Raw genomic sequence first — 18,529 nt, 5'->3', positions numbered from 1 at the left:
TAACAATGATCAATCAATCAACGTATTATAAGTTAAAATGGCGCAGGCTAGACGACGGAAAGTTGGTGTTGTTTCCCTTTGAGATGCGACGAGTATTGATAAAATGGAGGTTCACTGCTTAGCATTGTAACCAGCTAGTAACAGACAAGTGGTGGTCGTTTTCTGTGATCATCCACAGAAACATTGTCACTGTATTAATAAATATACCTATCGTTCTATTTTTGAAAAGGCAAATAATTACATCAATGGTTCTTGTGTGAGTTCCAACTCACATTTAAATAATCGCTGTATATGTTTACAAATAACGATGTGATAATTATTGTTGAATATGGAAGCCTATTGGGCACGGTAGTACATATGACGATGATAAACCGGCCGTTTTGAGATATGCGTAGGTATACTTGCGTTTTAATCATGTAACTCGTGAATAACTTCTACAACAAATTTTATCCTGTAGTAATATTTCACGGGGTGTTTTTCTTGTTGTTTTGTTACAGAGACGTTGATTGGTTTGCGTTTACTAAACGTACTGCGCATGCCCAGTTCATACTGGAGGAAGTTACAGAAGGTACCGCGGGAACATTAAGTCGTCCGAAATCATGCAAAGAGACGACGATGGTGCAGCTGCCATGCCAGACGGTTCTCTGCCACCCGATGACGAACAAGATGAGCATGAAAGAAGGAACATCAGGCGTCGATATCGACAGCTTATTGACGAAATACAAGGTCGAGCGATAGTTCTAGTAGAATATCTAGTCATGTTGATGCTGATAGGGGATTTCCCTTATTTAGCCTAAGTATTTATAAAATATACAACAACAAAAATGTTCCGAATATAATTTTCATATATTTGTTACGCAAACAATTGTCAGTTATAAACAATCAACTGTGAATGTGATGTTTCTCGAAGAAAACGCCAAAGAAAATGAGTTGTAGCTGAGAAATTTCCTAGTTCCCATAGTATTGTGAACTTCAGTATTCAACAGGAAGTAGGCCTAGCCATGAAACGTTATGTATCCATTAAGAGTAATAAAGAAGTTGTTATCTATAATAGTACTCATTGTAAATTTCTGTATTATATTCATATGGAATATGTGTAGTAATTCCCAAAGAAGAAGAACTGAACATTTACTAGTAGGGCAGGGACAAGTCCACTTTTACTACCCGGGTACCCACAACCCTATTACCTGACCCTGCCCGGGGACCCACTGTAGGTCTCAAGAGATGATACAAAATGTGCGATTGGGATTTGTTTTTACCTAGCCCTTGCAAAACAACTTTAGATACATGTATTAAACAATCTGGTCATGCATACACTGAAGTTGACTTAAGCTGTATTATTCAACCATATGAAAAGTCAGAAAGAATAGGTGCATAGTCAGAAAGAAATGGGAACATTAGTGACTTGTAGTGTAACCACAGAGTTCTAGATAATTTTTGTCATTAAACAATATATCACGTGAATAACCATAAATCCGGGTAGTCCGGTGGGTGCCCGGATCCTACTCAGTACCAACCCGACCCAGCTACCTGAGTTCCCCATCCCAGCCCTATTTACAAGGACAAGTTGTGATAATGCCAAGGAGGATCACTCCCAAATGGAATTAGTTCCATCCGGAACAAATATTACCAGTGTAAATATATCTCGCCCAGTGAAATCGAGTACTTGCATCATGTGCATGTGGAACAAATTTTTTGTGACTCAAAGAAATCAGCTTGCATATTTAAGTCCCATATTAAAGGTTACATTTATATATCAAGGTTAGGGTTAGATAAGTATTAACATTTTCCCTAGGAAATTTATGCCAAACCTAAAACACTAAGGGAAATGTGGGGAAATAAAATCCCTGGTATTGGAAAGACTTGCCTTGTAAAACCTTCCATGGGAATAATTCCCCCAGAGAAAATAGAACAAAGAACATTTTCACTACAAAAAGAGATACTCTTTGACAGTAACATAAGGACACCCCCAACATCCTGCTAGCCCTCATGGTAACATGGTAACTTTATACAAACTTGGGCTTCTGCCAGTTTGCATCCCCGAATAGCTGTGATGTGTCAGTTTTGCGGGTCCCTGTCCTAGATCTTGTTGATAATTCCCCTTCTTACCCTGTAAAGAATCTGTCTCTATTACGGCCCAGGTCTTGGGGTTAGATTTTCTTGCAAGTGCTGGGTCAGCTACGGACAAGGCTGTCTGCATCAAAAGCTTCTAGACTGGCTTCTCCCTGCTGTTTGGGTAGCCTAGTGGTTAAAGCTTTCGCTTGTTATGCCGAAGACCCGGGTTTCGATTCCCGACATGGGTATAATGTGTGAAGCCCATTTCTGATGTCCCCCAGCAGTGGACATATTTGCTAGAATATTGCTATAAGCGGTATAAAAACCATACTCCCTCACTCACTCTGCTCTCTGTATGCAGATATGCAAAATGAAACACTATAATGTAATTAAGGTTGAGCTTCTAGCGTACAAGTACGCATGAAGAAATTCAAAACCCAGTAGTATAACAACACAATTATCCTTTTTGTTTAACAGTATGTTTTTACTGATCTTTATTTGCCAATGGAATGCAGGCACGACAAAGTCATGAATTCTCCTGCATCTCGCTTATTGTAGTTTAGACTTGTGTATCATTTAGAGAGAAACGATACTAGAAGGTCAAGATAGGAAATGTATCATGATACACATATTTACAAATCGCTTGAAACTTCTTATATGTAAATATTTCAGAGCATGTTCGAAAGGAAAAGCTAGCTGTTGATAAGTTTGTAGCGGGTGTTTCTAGTAGTGAGATTGAAAGGATGATTACAACACATGTTTCAATATTTGACTCGGGGGGGGGGGGGCGTTAAATGAGTAGTAAGTAGCAAGTGATCGTCTTGTATCGATATAGTTAAAAATGTTGTCACATGATTCTCGTGATGTACTGGGGCGGTCGGGTAGCCTAGTGGTTAAAGCGTTCGCTCGTCACGCCGAAGACCCGGGTTCGATTCCCGACATGGGTACAATGTGTGAAGCCCATTTCTGGTGTCCCCCGCCGTGATATTGCTGGAATATTGCTTAAAGCGGCGTAAAACCAAACTCACTCACTCACTCGTGATGTACTGATACATATCATATCACCCCAAGGATCCTTATGAGACAAAACAGAACATGCTAAATATATATTAGTTTGCAGAATGAAACAAAAGAAAGTACATGACCAGTTTTACAACTATTTTTAGCAATCAATTCCAGAATCAGTAAGTAATCATAACACTTATGACAGACATACTCTCTCTGACCTGAGAAGATCTGGGTAGAGAATAGGTCTTCAGCAACCCATGCTTGCTGTAAAAGGAGACAATGTTTGTCATGAAAGGCGACTTACGGGATCGGGTCATCAGACTCACTGACCTGGTTGATGAATGTCATTGTGTCCCAATTGCCTGGATCGATGCTCATGATGTCAATCACTGGCTTGTCTGATGCAAACTCAATTATTTGCAGACCGCCGTCATATAGCTGGAATATTGCTAAGTGCAGCATTAGACAACAAACAACAAACTCTCTGTTGTACTGTTTTCATTATGGACCTATAAAATGGTCATTTGGCTGCTATTTATTTGGGGGGTGTGGCGGGCGAAATATTAGTAGACTTGTCAGGAATAATAAGTAACGGCCATTGTTTTCATTTTGTTCCATGTATGAAATTAAGCCTTGATAGATCTATAACTAGGGTGCCCTTGTACAAAGTGGGGGCGGTCGGGTAGCCTAATGGTCAAAGCGTTCGCTCGTCACGCCGAAGACCCGGGTTCGAAGCCCGACATGGGTACACTGTGTGAAGCCCATTTCTGGTGTCCCCTGCCGTGATATTGCTGGAATATTGCTAAAAGCGGCGTAAAACCAAACTCACTCACTTGTACAAAGTGATCTTAGCGCTAAGATGATCGGAACTCCCGTACCTGAATAACATATGCCCAGGTAATTAAATCACAAATGCCTAACGGACCATCTCATATTTCCAGTCAATAAGGAGGAGCTGGCAGACCCCTCGTCAGACTCGCTCAACAACAAGCTCAAAGAGGCTGATGAACTCTACAAGCCTGGTGAGTTACTTCCCTTGCTTTGATGCAGGATTATGGACTGACATTGATCATTGTAGACATTCCATGTAAAAAAAGTAAGTATGTTTCTGAAAGGGTATCAACAAGTATTACAGGCTGAAAGTATCTCACGAAAATGCCATAATAATGACAATGGACAACTAGACTGCAACTGAGCCTAGTAACTTTCTATTTGGTCGAGTAAGCTCAGCTAGAAATAGTCCCTATATATGACACTAAACTTTACTGAAAATGATGCTTAGAGCCATATTCAGGATAGTAGTGTTTGGCATAGACTGCAGACCTTAGGATATTTGCACCCATGATTTAGGGGCACAATGTTGAAGGTTATAGGCTAGTGGACCCTGAGATTCATCTACTGTAAAGCCACCCTTCATTTCTACGCTGCCATGCTTGTTCGGCATCAGGTGGTTACATTGACAAAATGTCACTTGACATCTTCCCAATGCAAGGGAGTTAACTGACTATAAAAGTCCAGTTTCCACCCGTACCGAAATAGGCTGGAATTTCTGGGCTCGATAGTATTTTGAGTTGTGTATCTCCCATGCCTCTCCTTGATTGACCAATCAGATTCCACCTCTTGTACCACTTGTATTTGCTTCAAACAACATGATGGTGCCCAGTCAAGATAATCTGATCAATGATCAATGATGAAGATTGTGATAAAACGGGTCTTACCTCGCGAAGTGCATCAAATCACATGAGCACCTTGATTAAAAACATCAAACAATTTGGAAAATATCTGTTGACGCTGAGTTGGCGGTGCACATGCTTCGCAAATATTGCAATCAACCGAAATCTTCATGACGTTTACGAACCAGATTTCGATTTTGTTACGCGATTCAGATTGGACTATGTCTAGACTCGTTAGTCCAGCCATAATATAACTCCATAATACCAACCTAGTTCAGCATGGGTGGAAACTTTCGGATGGTCAGGCTAACTGACTTGGTTGATGCATATCATTGTATCCAAATTGCGTAGATCGATGCTCATGATGTCAATCACTGAATTGCCTGGTCCAGACTCTATTATTTACAGTCCGCCGTCATATAGCTGGAATTTATCTGAGGGTGAGGTTAAACAAGAAACAAACAACAAGCCCCAAAGTCCCCCATAGTCATGAGTGTCATATGCTTCAGTTAAGAAGGCCCGGGAGGCTGCCCTGGATTCCAGCGTCCTGGTCATGATCGCCAACATTGGCAGGTTAAAAGCCCAGGCACTCACCACCGAGTTCGTCAAGTTCCAGGCCACCGAGTTTGCGGAGAAGTTGGTAAGTTGGCTATTGTCCTGTTATTAACACTTGCTGGAAGAATGTAGGTGGAAGTACTGGAACTACAATAATGTCACAACAAGAACAGATTCTCATTCTAAACTATGGGTGGTTGGTCCTTGTAGTTTGCAGGCCCATTCATATTTAGTAATAAAATACAGCTGAGCAGGAGCAGGACTTAAAATCAAACTGTCAGCAGTTCAATTCAAACTTGTATTTCACTGATAACCGTGATAAGATGGTTAATAGAGAAATACAGACTTTCATACTTAGGTAAACTTTATTGCTTTTCACGAAAAGATAAGTACCTTTCAATTTAAAGAAGTTAGGATATTTTCTAATTCCTTCTATTTTCTTTCTTCATTTTTTGGTCAAAATAACTTTTTTCAAGAGCTTATGTAAAAGATCTGTGTGACATGTTTAAAGTATGAATTAAGGTGTCTCTTGACAATGTTTTCTTCATACCTAGCAAGACATTAAAACATCACTTAGTCCATGTAGACGTCTACTGGTTTGCTGTTACATGCCTGGTCCCACTGCTGGTCAAGAGTGCCGAGCATGCTTCTGTTATTCAGATAACCTTCGTGAGTGGTCAGCAGCTGCAGGACGGACAGAGGATCTCCCACAATGGCTGGGACCGACTCGGACAGGCAGTCCAACCCTGCTTTAAGAGAGTTCCACCTTTCCACTTTATGTAGGTACTGCTATTTCTCCTGGTAATCCTCCAGTGATCAGTCTACTTGTGGGAAGTGAAAGGCCCTAGGCCTGTCAGCATGGTCAGTTCGCCAAAAGCAAGGTCATTTCTCAACAAAGAGGAGTCAATTGGGTTTATTTGAAAAAATAAGGCAAAGACATCAGCTTTTCTTGGAACTAACTGTCATAAGCTCAATTTGTTGATCTTCACAACCAGATGCTTGAATCGGCACATTGGTCTTTTCCCTTGTTTATTTTGTAAAATACCCGTTGAGCTCCAGGTTCGAATTGGTCTTCAGAAACCCATGCTTGACGTAAGAGGCGACTAAAGGGACTGGGTCGTCAGGCTCGCTGACTTGGTTGATGCATGTCATTGTATCCTATTTCTGCGAATCGATGCTCACCATTCACTGAATTGTCTGGTCCAGACTCAATTATTTACAGACCATTGTTTTGTGGCTGGAATATTGCTGAGTGCGGCGTTAAACAACAAACAAACAATATGCACTTTTCATAGCCCTATGATTTGTATTTTTTAAATGAAGCCAGAAAAAAAAAAAATTCTCGCATTTCTGACCGTTACTTATTACTAGTCCTCTTCTCCAAGTGACCATGGTTACAATAATATTAACATTAGCCAAGAAAGTCAGGCTTCCTTTTCAAATTTATGTTCTTCCTGTATTATGACACTACAACCACAAACCTGGAGGGTCCTAGGACTGACTTGTAAAACAGATAATGATATAATTCTGCCATGACATTGATGAATGCTTGATTCTGATCGGTTAAAAAGAGGTTTCCTTTTTGCTACGGAAACACCTTTCGAATATATTAAGCCTTTTCACACAAAAAACGTGCGTATGAATACATCCATAGCCTACATATAGATTCATTAAAAAAAAATGTCTGCCCATCGATCGACCCCATATAAAACATCTATATATTTCCTCTATTACACGCTGGGTCTCAAATACAAGCCAGGTCTCAAATACACGCCGAGTCAAGGGCTCTCGCGAATTAATAGACGGCCTAGCGGCTAATAGAGGAAATACAGTTGTTTGATATCGGATGTTTTGGGCATTCTAGGCCGCAACGCTGACTGCTGAAGCGCTCAGTTCCAAATTAAAATAAGAGGTATCTACTCTGCAGTGAGATAACATCATATTTCAAAACACAGTAGGTTTATCTCCTCATTTGAACATGTTTGTTCCATTCATAGGCATGGTTCATTTGAACCAGGGGAGATCCTCCCTAAAACTAAAGATGGTCGAAGAAAGGTTAGAGAAAAAGACGATATCGTTGGTCAGCCAACAGTACCTAGACAGGTAAGGTGCATCTCTTCTTTTTTTTTTCATAACTATACTCCGTGCAATTCCATTTGGTTACAAATATCCTGCACACCGCCTCCGTGGTCTAGTGTTAGAGCCCAGAGAGCGGAAGGTTTGGGGTTCAGTCCCCAGCTGCGTCATACCAAAAGACGTTAAGAGATGGTACTTGTTACCCTGTCTCGTGCTGGGTATTAGGGGAGAAAACAAGTACTGGTCAGCTCGGAGTCAGTATACTGTGTCTGAGTGGGGTTTTCATGTTAAACTGCGGCACGGTATCTCAGTGGGCTAGCACTATAAATCGGCACCAGTCTTGACTAGTACAAGCAGCCACACACACGTGCATGCACGTCGCTATATAAGTGCAATAATCTTGAACGCGATGTTCAACCCCATTTCACCTCCCCTACAAATATCCTGCATACCCCAGTCAGAATGCTGGGATGTCGTTATGCCAACTCTCCACCAGACCCGTGGAGATCCAGGTTAGAATAGATCTTCAGCCACCCATGCTTGTCATATGAGGTGACTGTGCATGTTGTAAGAGGAGACTAATGGGATGGGGTGGTCAGGCTCACTGCCTTGGTTGATGCATGTCATTGTATCCCATTTGCGTAGATCAGTGCTCATAATGTCAATCACTGGATTATCTAAATGCTCTTAAACATATATCACTACATCGTATTACCCAATTCATTTTGAGTTACTTGCATATAAACATGCATATCATTTTATCACTCTAATTCTAGGGTGAGGCCTTGTGCTTTTAGCTCCTAAATTTGAAAAAAAGGCCTGCATTTTCAAATACAATGAGGCATTTTAACATGGTGCTGTATAGGCAAGTGTGGGTGTACCTCTGGAATATTTGAAATTACCACATAAAGGGCCCATGTCAGTCAGAAAATTCCTAGAGTGAACCCTGAACTTACATACCTGTGTTTCTAGACCGATCTTTATTTGCTGATCAAATGCAGCCATGTATATCACTGTTGAGATTATGCAACTTGCTACCAGGATCCCGTTTCACAAAGTGATCATAGAGCTAAAACCGCCATAGGTCTGTGTTGAAGTATGGGAGTTAAGATCGTCTTAGTGCTAAGACCGCCATAGGTCTGTGTTGAAGTATGGGAGTTAAGATCGTCTTAGTGCTAAGACCGCCATAGGTCTGTGTTGAAGTATGGGAGTTAAGATCGTCTTAGTGCTAAGACCGACATAGGTCTGTGTTGAAGTATGGGAGTTAAGATCGTCTTAGTGCTAAGACCGACATAGGTCTGTGTTGAAGTATGGGAGTTAAGATCGTCTTAGTGCTAGGATTGCTTTGTGGAACGGGGCCCCGAACTTTCACAATTTGGACAAATTATTTTAAAATAATGTCAACTTGTTGGTGTATAAATAGCAAATAGACTGGGCCAAGGAGAGTAAAACTGTATCTATTACCCCCCAAAAAATATAAGTACCCAAAGAGAATGATAACGTGTGAGTATCTACTCAATGATTACCAGGGGCCACTTGCACAAAGCAATCTTAGCGCTAAGATGATCATAACTCCCATACTATAACATAGGCTTACAATAGTCATAGCGTTAAGATCACCTTGTGCAAGTGGGCCCTGGAGCCTTGGTATAATGTACACAGTAATATCGAACGATAAACTTGCATTGCTATCGTGCATCTTTTCAGTTACAAGACTTCAGTGATACTGACAAGAACGAAGCAACTACAGCAGAGGTGGAGAAAATCCACAATTTATTGATAGAGAAATACGCCTTACAAAATAGTGAGTGTGTGATGTAACAATTACAGCAGTCAGCAACTCCGAATAAATACAACTTTTTACATAAATATTTTTGCATGTATACATGTGCAATGACTACTATTGTCTTTTCATATTTTTAAGTTTTTTATTTCTTCTTGTAACACATCCCCCTCCCCCTCCCCCTCCCCCTCCCCCCCACCCGGCCCCCCACCCGGCCCCCACCCGACCCCCACCCCATCATCAGGTCTGTCTATCTGTCTTTTCGTCCATCCTTTTTTCGTTTCTGGAGCATAACTTGAAATCCATGAAAGAGTGTTCATCCAAACTTTGTACATGTATTAAACAAGGGATGAAGTGATTCCTTTTGCTATTGTGGGGGCTGGGGGGATTTCTCATCTTCTGATGCCCCTTTGGGTTTCCAAGGAAACAAAGACTTTCGCTACTGATTATTCATTATGGGTGCATCTACTTGCACAAAACAATCTGTCATCTAAACTCCTGGAGAGGGGAAACATCTGGTTGTTGCTCATAAAAACACATTCTAGTTATTATGTTGTACATGTATCAGGATGTCCGATTGGTGATCAGTATGTGAGTCACTCCTGGTCTGAATGTGTTGCCACTTGTATTTATCCTGTAATGTTTACTTTTACAGATAACCCACTCTGTTACTTTGAGTTTGTTATCAACCCAGAGTCGTTTGGTCAAACAGTGGAAAATATGTTCTACACCTCCTTCCTAGTCCGAGTGAGTAGTTTCTGTTATCCCCGGGAACGAGATAAGTACATTGATCCAGTTTGAACACCATCTGCGAAGATGTATGTTTGCCAGAGTTATGACCCTTGTTTGATCTTTTTGATGTGGAATTATGGGAACTTTCCCAGGAACTGCTGTCGATATTAATATTTAATACCATATTCGACGTAATTAGCGCCCAGGGCGCTCTCAAAATTAGAAATAGGGGTCTCTTATTAGAATATGATTTAGGTGGAAGAAACAGAGTTGAAAGATAAATTTCGTGGTTTATGCTGACAGCCTGAAATGTTTATATACGACAGATATATTATTCCAGAATTTAAATCCCATTAATTAAGGGTGCATATAACACAGTGCGTATTATACGAGAATAAATAAGTCTTGTGTACATTGATCAATCGGAAGGGGTGCTAATTGGAATTGTTCACTAGCCAATATGCTAGGGATTATCGCCGTGGGCGCTTATTAGAGCGGGGCGCTTATTACGTCGATATTTTGAACATGGTGCAGTGTACCCTTAATTGGGATACAAGGATGATTTTGTGCTGACATTAGCAGATTGTGTTTTTAGACCATCAGCAGAATTCATGTTTCACAGAGTTATCGCCCTTGTTTTGGTCTTTTGAACATGGCTCCCAGTACTGCCAATTTCTCTGAAACAACTATGCATGACATTTTGAAGGCATCGTTGAGCACAGCTCATGATCAGTTTGATTGTGATTGGTTATCCACAATTTTTAGAGGGTGTTCATCTGTTACTTGATATTTTGGTATTTTAACTTGAAAACCTGTTTTGTAATAATCACTGTAAATCATTTAACACTAACTGAATAGTGCATACCCATCTGCGTCTGCTTGCAGCTCCCTCTCCGGGAAGCCATTTTTGTTTGCAAAACTTAGCATTGTACATGTTGTAAGAAAGGCGCTATATTTTTAATCACCAATCAGCAACTGTTGACTATGCACAATGTGCTTTTCATTTGAAATCTCTCGGCACTCGAGTTTGTTTGTGACAAAAGTTTTTTCCAAATATTACTGTCTGTAAGTGAATTTCACGAACGGCTGATATAAAAGTCTAACAGTTGTAATATACGCAATTGTTTTCTCTAATAGTTGTAATATATGCATATGTTTTATGTTAATAGCATATTTATGTTTTTTGTTGCAAAATATGACGCTTATCCAGAGTTCTGATTGAGTGATGAAATAGGTTATCAAAATTAATATTTTTGAGTTACGGCCTTTGTTTGTTTATTTTGTTGCATTTGCTCCAATGAGATTGGTGAGAGTAGGGTTTGTAATGCAATATACTCTCAAGTCAGTTGGTTTGAGGACAAAACAAGGACAAGAAACGCCTTTGTATTCAGCCTGGGAAGACTACACTACACTGGATACAAGCTGTACATTTCAAGTTTTGTAAAGAAAGGACATTTTACCTGCTATAACTGTAAGGTTATGATAAGGCTGAGTTATGTTGTGATCATACTTATTTCAATGAGACAACAAGGTCTGAAGTTTCCTATCCAAGGTAAATTTTCCCAGTGGAACTGAAATACTCATCTTCCTGAGGCAAGGGAGTTAACTCTGTAAAAGTCCACTTTCCCACCTTGCCAAACTTGGCTGGTCATTCTGGGCTCAATGATAGCACAACCTGTGGCTATTAAGAGTTATGTCCCTTCTATGTCCCTCCTACTGACCAATCAGATTCCACCTCTCACATAGCTTGCATTTGCTTCAAATAAAATGTTGTCACCCAGTGATGACAATCTGATCGATAATCAAAATCTATATTGTAATAAAATGGGTCTTACATCGCGAAGTGCTTCAAATCACGTGAGCACCTTGATTAAAAAACATGACAAGATTTGGAAAATATAAGTTGCGGCTATGTTGTCTGTACACGTGCTTTCCAAATCCTGTGATTGACCAAAATCTGCACAGCACTTAGCAGGTTGTCGATTTCGTTCCGCAATTTTGATTGGACTATGCATAGCCTTGTTAGTCAAGCCAACATATAACTCCATTATGCCAGCCTAGTTTTGCAAGGGTGGAAACTGGACTTTTATAGTCGGTTAACTCCCTTGCTTCAGGAAGATGTGAAATACTGTACATTTTCTGTGGTATTAATTTTACATCATACATATTCATTCTTGGAAGTGGGGGCACGGGTGGCCCAGTTGTCTAAGGCGCCGCGATTCGCTGTGCAGAGTTGCGTCCCCTGGACACGCCAGAAACCTATGATTGTGGGTTCGAATCCTGGTTCGCCCCAATTATGTTTCTAGGTTTGTCAGCACCATACCCGTGCTCGTGGGTTTCACTGAAGTGGTAAACGTCTTAGACCTGCATCACTTCGGGCTTTCCTCCCACATTAAGCTGACACGCCGTGATATAACTGGAATACTGTTAAAAACGGTGTTAAACCAAACTCACTCACTCATTCTTGGAAGCCCCCATCATCTCATAGTGCTCATTCTTCAAATTTTAGCATCTTATTATCTTTAGTATTTGTCTTTAGTAATGACATCTTGTCTTCACACAGGATGGCTACGCTGAAATCTATCTTGATGATGATAAACTGCCTGTGATACGTGAGTATGATTTATGAACATATACTTGTTTGTTACACGTATGAAGAAGAGGACGCTCCACAATCTCGTATCACTCTCAAATTTGTCACAAGTGCTATTTGCAAATTGGAAACACTTATCATGGGATGTCAAATATTGCTAAATTTAACAAGAGAGTAAAACTTGAGTTATTGAATACTAAACAAAGGGTTGTTTGAGTGACTGGATTCGCGGTGAAAAATCAAAACAGAGACATTTAACCACACCAAAATTGATAGATAGAATTTGAAATTTTGAGTTTTGTTTGGTTTTAGTTGTAAAATAATATTTATCACTCAGAAACCTGTTCCATCTGCAGCAGCCTTCAAAGAAAACGGTTACAGTTTTGTATTACTTGAAAATATTATAGATAAGAGCATCATAACAGTAAATAGAGTGCATCGTGAGTTTTCATGTGACGATACAATACATGATACGTTTCTCTGTATCTTTAGAAGACGATATACTTGTTAAAATAAATTACTTACTACTCATTTAGTGATCCCCACCCCAGCATTTTGTATCATGATACGTATTGTATCGTTACCTTGCTGTATTGTTTCACCCCTAACAGTAACCTGTGTGTTTAGTTTCTGCCAGGTTCAATCTTAAAATATGGTACTTGTTGGCGCTCAGCATTAGGGTTATAACAGTCAGTATAATGCCAGGGCTCAATCAAGCTATATAAAACATGCACAAGTGCAACCTGTTACTGAAAAATGCAACCTGTTACTGAAAAATGCAACCATATATTTATGTCTACATGCACAAAGTAGACTACCCCTTACTTATCCTCACAAACCTTATCCATACAATCTTTGAACACACTCAATACCTGTACAGTTTATTTACCATACAACATCACTAATACCTGTTACGTGTAATTTGTCATGCTTTCTTAGGCGTCATTGGTGTATGTGAAACTAGCAGCAGACCGTCCTTTGTTTCAACTTTGATAAATTTATGAGTGCAATATGGTTTGGTTTGGTGCAACTTGGTTCCTTAAGTCGAACCCTGAATGGGTAGAGGAGACTGTCACTTCTTTTAGGGTTAAGTCATGGGCCTCACAGCGCAGGACCACCTCCGTGGTCTAGTGGTAGAGCGTCCGCCCGGAGAGTGGAATGTCCAGGTTTCGATCCCCGGCCGCGTCGTACCAAAAGACGTTAAAAGATGGTACTTCTTGTTACCCTGTCTGTATCAATGTCAAACTGCTGCATTGTATCTCTCTGGTCTAGCACTATATACCAGCCTAACGCGTCCAAGCTAGTTCAAGCAGCAGCACCATATAAGTTAAACCCCATTTCACCTCGTCTCAGTCTGGTGTACATTGTGTTGGCAGAGCCCGTGGGAGAAGGTGATGTCCAGTCCGGGGCGAGCCCCAGGAGACAGCAGGTAGTCATATCCATGACACCACAGAACTTCAGGGTACGTTCTACACACTGACCACCACCACAGTCAGTCTTATTAAAATCGATTCAAAACTCTGATTCCCTGCCTTTCTCTAGCAATGATTATAAATACTGAATACAAATAAAGTGTTGATAAGTTTTGATTCATCAATATTTGGGACCCGTGAAGATCCGGGGTAGAATAGGCCTTCAGCAACTCATGCTTGCCCTAAAAGGCGACTATGCTTGTCGTAAGAGGTGACTAACGGGATTGGTTGATGCATATTATCTGTCCTAATTGTGTGGATCGATGCTCCAGACACGATTATTTACGGACTGCCGTCATATAGCCGGAATATTGCTGAGTGCAAACAAACAAATCAATATTTGAGTGAGCCCCTCTACTAACCCCAGGACAACATTGAGGGCTTTCAGCAGATATAAGATGATACACTGTCAAACCCAGCTCACACACTCATTCACTCTCGGGCGGAGGACCGGGGTTCGATCTCCAGCCATGTCATACCAAAAGATGTTAAAAGATGGTACTTGTTGTTACCCTGTCTGGCACTCGGCTTTAGGGGCTAAAACAAGAACTGGGCTCGGAGTCTGTTTACTGTATCTGAAAAGGGAATTCATGTTAAACTGCGGCATGGTACCTCCATTTGGATAGCACTATAAAATCAGCATTAGTCCAGACAAATACAAGCAGCCACACGCTCGCTGCGCACACACGCACCTGAATGCACTTCACCATATAAGTGCAATAATCTTGAACACGACGTTAAACCCCGCATCGGGTCGTTGGGGGAGCCTAACGGTTAGAGCGTCAGCTTGTCACGCCAAAGATCTGGGTTAAATTCCCCACATGGCTACATTGTGTGAAGCCAATTTCTGGTGTCCCTGCCGTGATATTACCGGAATATCGTATTCGACGTAATAAGCGCCACGCTGTAATAAGCGCCCACGGCGATATTTGCTAATATAATGGCTAGTGAACAATCCTAATTGGCACCCCTTCCGATTGATCGATGTACACAACACTTATTTATTCGTGCATAATATGTTTGTTATATGCACCCTTAATTATGGCAATTAAGTTCTGGAAAAATATATCTGTCGTATATAAACATTTCAGGCTGTCAGCATAAACCACAAAATTTACGATCTTTCAACTCTGTTGTTTTTCACCAAAATAATATTCTAATAAGAGCCCCCTCATTCTAATTTTGAGAGCGCCATGGGCGCTTATTATGTCGAATACGGTATCGCTAAAAGTGGCTGAAACATACTCACCCACTGAACCCCACTTCACCTCACCTCACCTCACCTCACCTCACCTCACCTCACCTCCAAAGTGTCTCACTCCTTCCAGGACATCTGCAAGACATTTAGAATTGAAGCCCCCTTGATACCCACCCGGGCTGTGTCCTACCCACAGCTCACAGAGAGGACCACTTCCAAAGGGAAAGGAAGAGGCAAGAATAGGAGCAAGTAGAATCTTATTTATGGTGAGTAATCTTTCAGTGGCTTGTGAACACGTTTTCTACAACACTTACTTGCCTATGGATTTACCCCATCAGGACCCTGGTCAGTTCTCAGATTTTAGCATGGCCTGTTGCTTGTCTTAAGAATAAGAGGCAACTAGGGGTCATGGGTAGCCCAGTTTGCTGTGCAGAGTTGCTTCCCTTGGGCATGCCAGAAACCTATGACTGTGGGTTAAAATTCTGTGGTGTGAGACCTGTGTCACTTTGAGCTTTCCTCCCATATTAAGCTGACACCCTGTGAAATAATACTGGAATACTGTTCAAAGCAGCTCACTCACTCACTTAAGAGGAGTAAACGTCTAAGACCTGCATCACTTCGGGCTTTCCTCCCACATTAAGCTGACACGCCGCGATATAACTGGAATACTGTTAAAAGCGGCTTAAAACCCAACTCACTCACTCACTCACTTAAGAGGAGACAAAGGATTATTGAATTGAGGATTTGTTTGGCCATGGGTCATTGTACCTTGAAGCAGTGTTCGAAATGAAGCCTGAAAGTCAAGAGGTCCTTGTTATTTTCAAAGATTTATGAGGTCCCCAGATTCAAGAACTTGAGGAGCAGATTTCATGGAATGTTACACCACACACTAATTACTGGTGAAAATGAGTAGTGAAAACATAAATATTTTCTGTAAATCGTTAGTGTGCGAGGTATTTGGCCATCCTGTCTATGAAAAACATGGCTCACGCACCACAGAAAATTGCACATGCAAGTATCGTGATACGTATCGGATCGTGAGCAAGGTATCGTGATACGTATCGGATCGTGAGCAAGGTATCGTGATACGTATCGCACAGTTGGTGTATCGTCCCAGCCTTAATAAGTGCAGTAATCTTGAATGGGACAATAAACCCCATTTTCTGTGAAAACAGTATGAAATGCAACAAAATAGATAATAAAAAAAATTTAAAATTTAAAATATACCCCATTTAACCATAACACCATACATGATTTTCGCTTGAAATTTGCTTCCCAAAGGCGCTTTGGAATCCTGCATTAAGTAACTCTTTCCGTTTTCATCATTTCAGCATCTGCTTTTCTTACTCTATCCGTCATGTGCCATAATGAATGAGTGGAGGCTAACAGCCCTGCAGATAGAGCCAGCCAATCGCAATGCAGCTATGATCATCCAATCACAGTGCAGCTTACAGATTTACTGCTGGATGTGGGTCTTCCTCTTCATGTTTTATGACTGAACAGTGCAATTGTGTTTTAGATTTGGAATGGAGTAGCCGTTCTCAAGGTCTGTGATCACACGTCTCCTGTACCGTGTACAGCAGATGGACTCAAACTGTGCCTCCATGTTTGATTTTACATCTAATAGAACTATTTTATGTGTTCATTTATTGCATGCTTTGACGAGAGATGTATTGAAGTCGCAAGAGGTTTCAATACATTTTCTCCTGGTGCTTCCTTTATGAAACAATAAAGGATATGAGAATCCCTGTACAGTATGAAGAAAGATAAGATATGGATGACATGGGGGGCCTTCAGCCACTTGTCCGAAACCTGAGACTTGGGAAATATCAGTCAAGGTTAGATATATTAGGCTTAAAAAAATAAAAGAATTGGTTCTCAGGCAATGCTTTTGTAGCTTTTGAAAATATATTGGGTTGTTCAAGCTAGTATGTAACCAAATTGTGTTTACAATAGTATAGCGAAATCATGTTGTTAAGTATTGTAGCATTTCACTGCCAGGGTTTTGTGTATGAGACGCAGAATACTTTCAGATTTTTTTACAAAATTGACATAAAAATGAACTGAAACTTGATGATGATGTGGGCGGTGCCTGAGAACCAAAACTATTATTCTTTTTAGTCTTAGTCCATTCATTAACAAATATAAAAAAATACTTCTGAGAGCCAAATTGTGGCTAGTAGCTTCAGATGTTTTTGGCACAGTCTGTTTTGAGCATGTTGAGTATGGTCAGATATTTCCCATTTAAAGATGTTCATGCTTCAAACAAAACATTTTTGGCGCTATGACGAGAAAACATGTTGATACCGATAAGTAAAGATGTCTATTGCAACTCAGAATTATTATTTATGTCTTTTCTGGTTATCCTAGAAAAGAGCACTATCTTTAGGTGGCATGCAGAAGCAGTTATAATGAAGACAAGTTGACATGAATTTTAACTTCTTTATTCTTTCAACATATTCAATGTGGTGTTTTGTTCTTTCAGTGCAATGTTACAGATGCTAGAACCACACTAGTGGGTCAGACATGGTTATATAGCTAAGTTTATATATTCTAAGAAAAGAAACAGAAAGAATGATGTCAAACGATTGTTTCTTTCATTGCAGTCAATGCATGATAGGGAAGATGAAATGCTTTAATGTCTCCAAGATCTGTATGGACCTGGTATCCTTCTGAGGGAAGAGGGGGGCACGGGTGGCCCAGTCGTCTAAGGCGCCGCGATTCGCTGTGCAGAGTTGCGTCCCTTGGGCACGCCAGAAACCTATGATTGTGGGTTCGAATCCCGGTTCGCCCCGATTATGTTTCTAGGTTTGTCAGCACCATACCCGTGCTCGTGGGTTTCATCGAAGAGGTAAACGTCTTAGACCTGCATCACTTCGGGCTTTCCTCACACATTAAGCTGACATGCCGTGATATAACTGGAATACTGTTAAAAGCGGCGTTAAACCCAACTCACTCACTCACTCTCTCTGAGGGAAGAACACATGTGGGGATTCCCACCAACCTATGCTCATCATAAGACTAAATGATCGGGTGGTCAGGTTTGCTCCCTTGGTTGATTGCATGTCATGATATCCCAATTGCTTGAGCTCATGATGTCTTGATCCAGACTTGATTATTTACATTGGCCGTTCAGCGTATGAAACCAGTGATCCAAGATTTGAATCCTGGCTTGCCCCGATTATGTTTCTAGGTTTGTCAGCACTCTACCCGTACTCGTGGGTTTCACCAAAGTGGAAAACGTCTAAGACCTGCATCACTTTCAGCTTTCCTCCCACATCAAGCTGAGACGCTGTGATTTAACTGGAATACTGTTCAAAGCGGCGTTAAACCCAACTCACTTCAAGTTGAATTGTTTTACATAATTCCCTGTTGATTTTTGTT

General features: G+C 40.8%; 1 protein-coding gene across 1 annotated transcript; it reads left to right on the top strand.

Annotated features, from left to right (window-relative positions):
* Positions 1–547: 547 nt before the first annotated feature.
* Positions 548–17,948, top strand: LOC124147221 (EP300-interacting inhibitor of differentiation 3-like). Its single transcript, XM_046517865.2, has 11 exons — positions 548–726; positions 4,005–4,085; positions 5,246–5,376; positions 5,952–6,070; positions 7,289–7,394; positions 9,075–9,171; positions 9,806–9,897; positions 12,446–12,494; positions 13,852–13,937; positions 15,276–15,411; positions 16,477–17,948. Exons 1-10 carry the CDS (start codon positions 600–602, stop codon positions 15,396–15,398), a joined length of 1,011 nt encoding a protein of 336 aa, XP_046373821.2. The 5' UTR covers positions 548–599; the 3' UTR covers positions 15,399–15,411; positions 16,477–17,948.
* The last annotated feature ends 581 nt before the right edge of the window (positions 17,949–18,529 follow it).

This window comes from Haliotis rufescens, unplaced genomic scaffold (assembly GCF_023055435.1).
Source record: "Haliotis rufescens isolate VD_foot unplaced genomic scaffold, xgHalRufe1.0.p SCAF_39, whole genome shotgun sequence".
In the NCBI taxonomy this organism is placed as follows: domain Eukaryota; kingdom Metazoa; phylum Mollusca; class Gastropoda; order Lepetellida; family Haliotidae; genus Haliotis; species Haliotis rufescens.
The sequence above is the reverse complement of the archived record's forward strand: the minus strand, read 5'-3'. Positions and strand labels throughout refer to the sequence as shown.

What these genes read in the sequence shown, in the direction of transcription:
- LOC124147221 (XM_046517865.2), top strand. Translation starts at nt 600, where the DNA reads ATGCAAAGAGACGACGATGGTGCAGCTGCCATGCCAGACGGTTCTCTG. An exon ending in AGCCAACAGTACCTAGACAG is followed by an intron (nt 7,395 to 9,074) that starts GTAAGGTGCATC and finishes GCATCTTTTCAG; the next exon opens with TTACAAGACTTCAGTGATAC. An exon ending in TGACACCACAGAACTTCAGG is followed by an intron (nt 13,938 to 15,275) that starts GTACGTTCTACA and finishes CACTCCTTCCAG; the next exon opens with GACATCTGCAAGACATTTAG.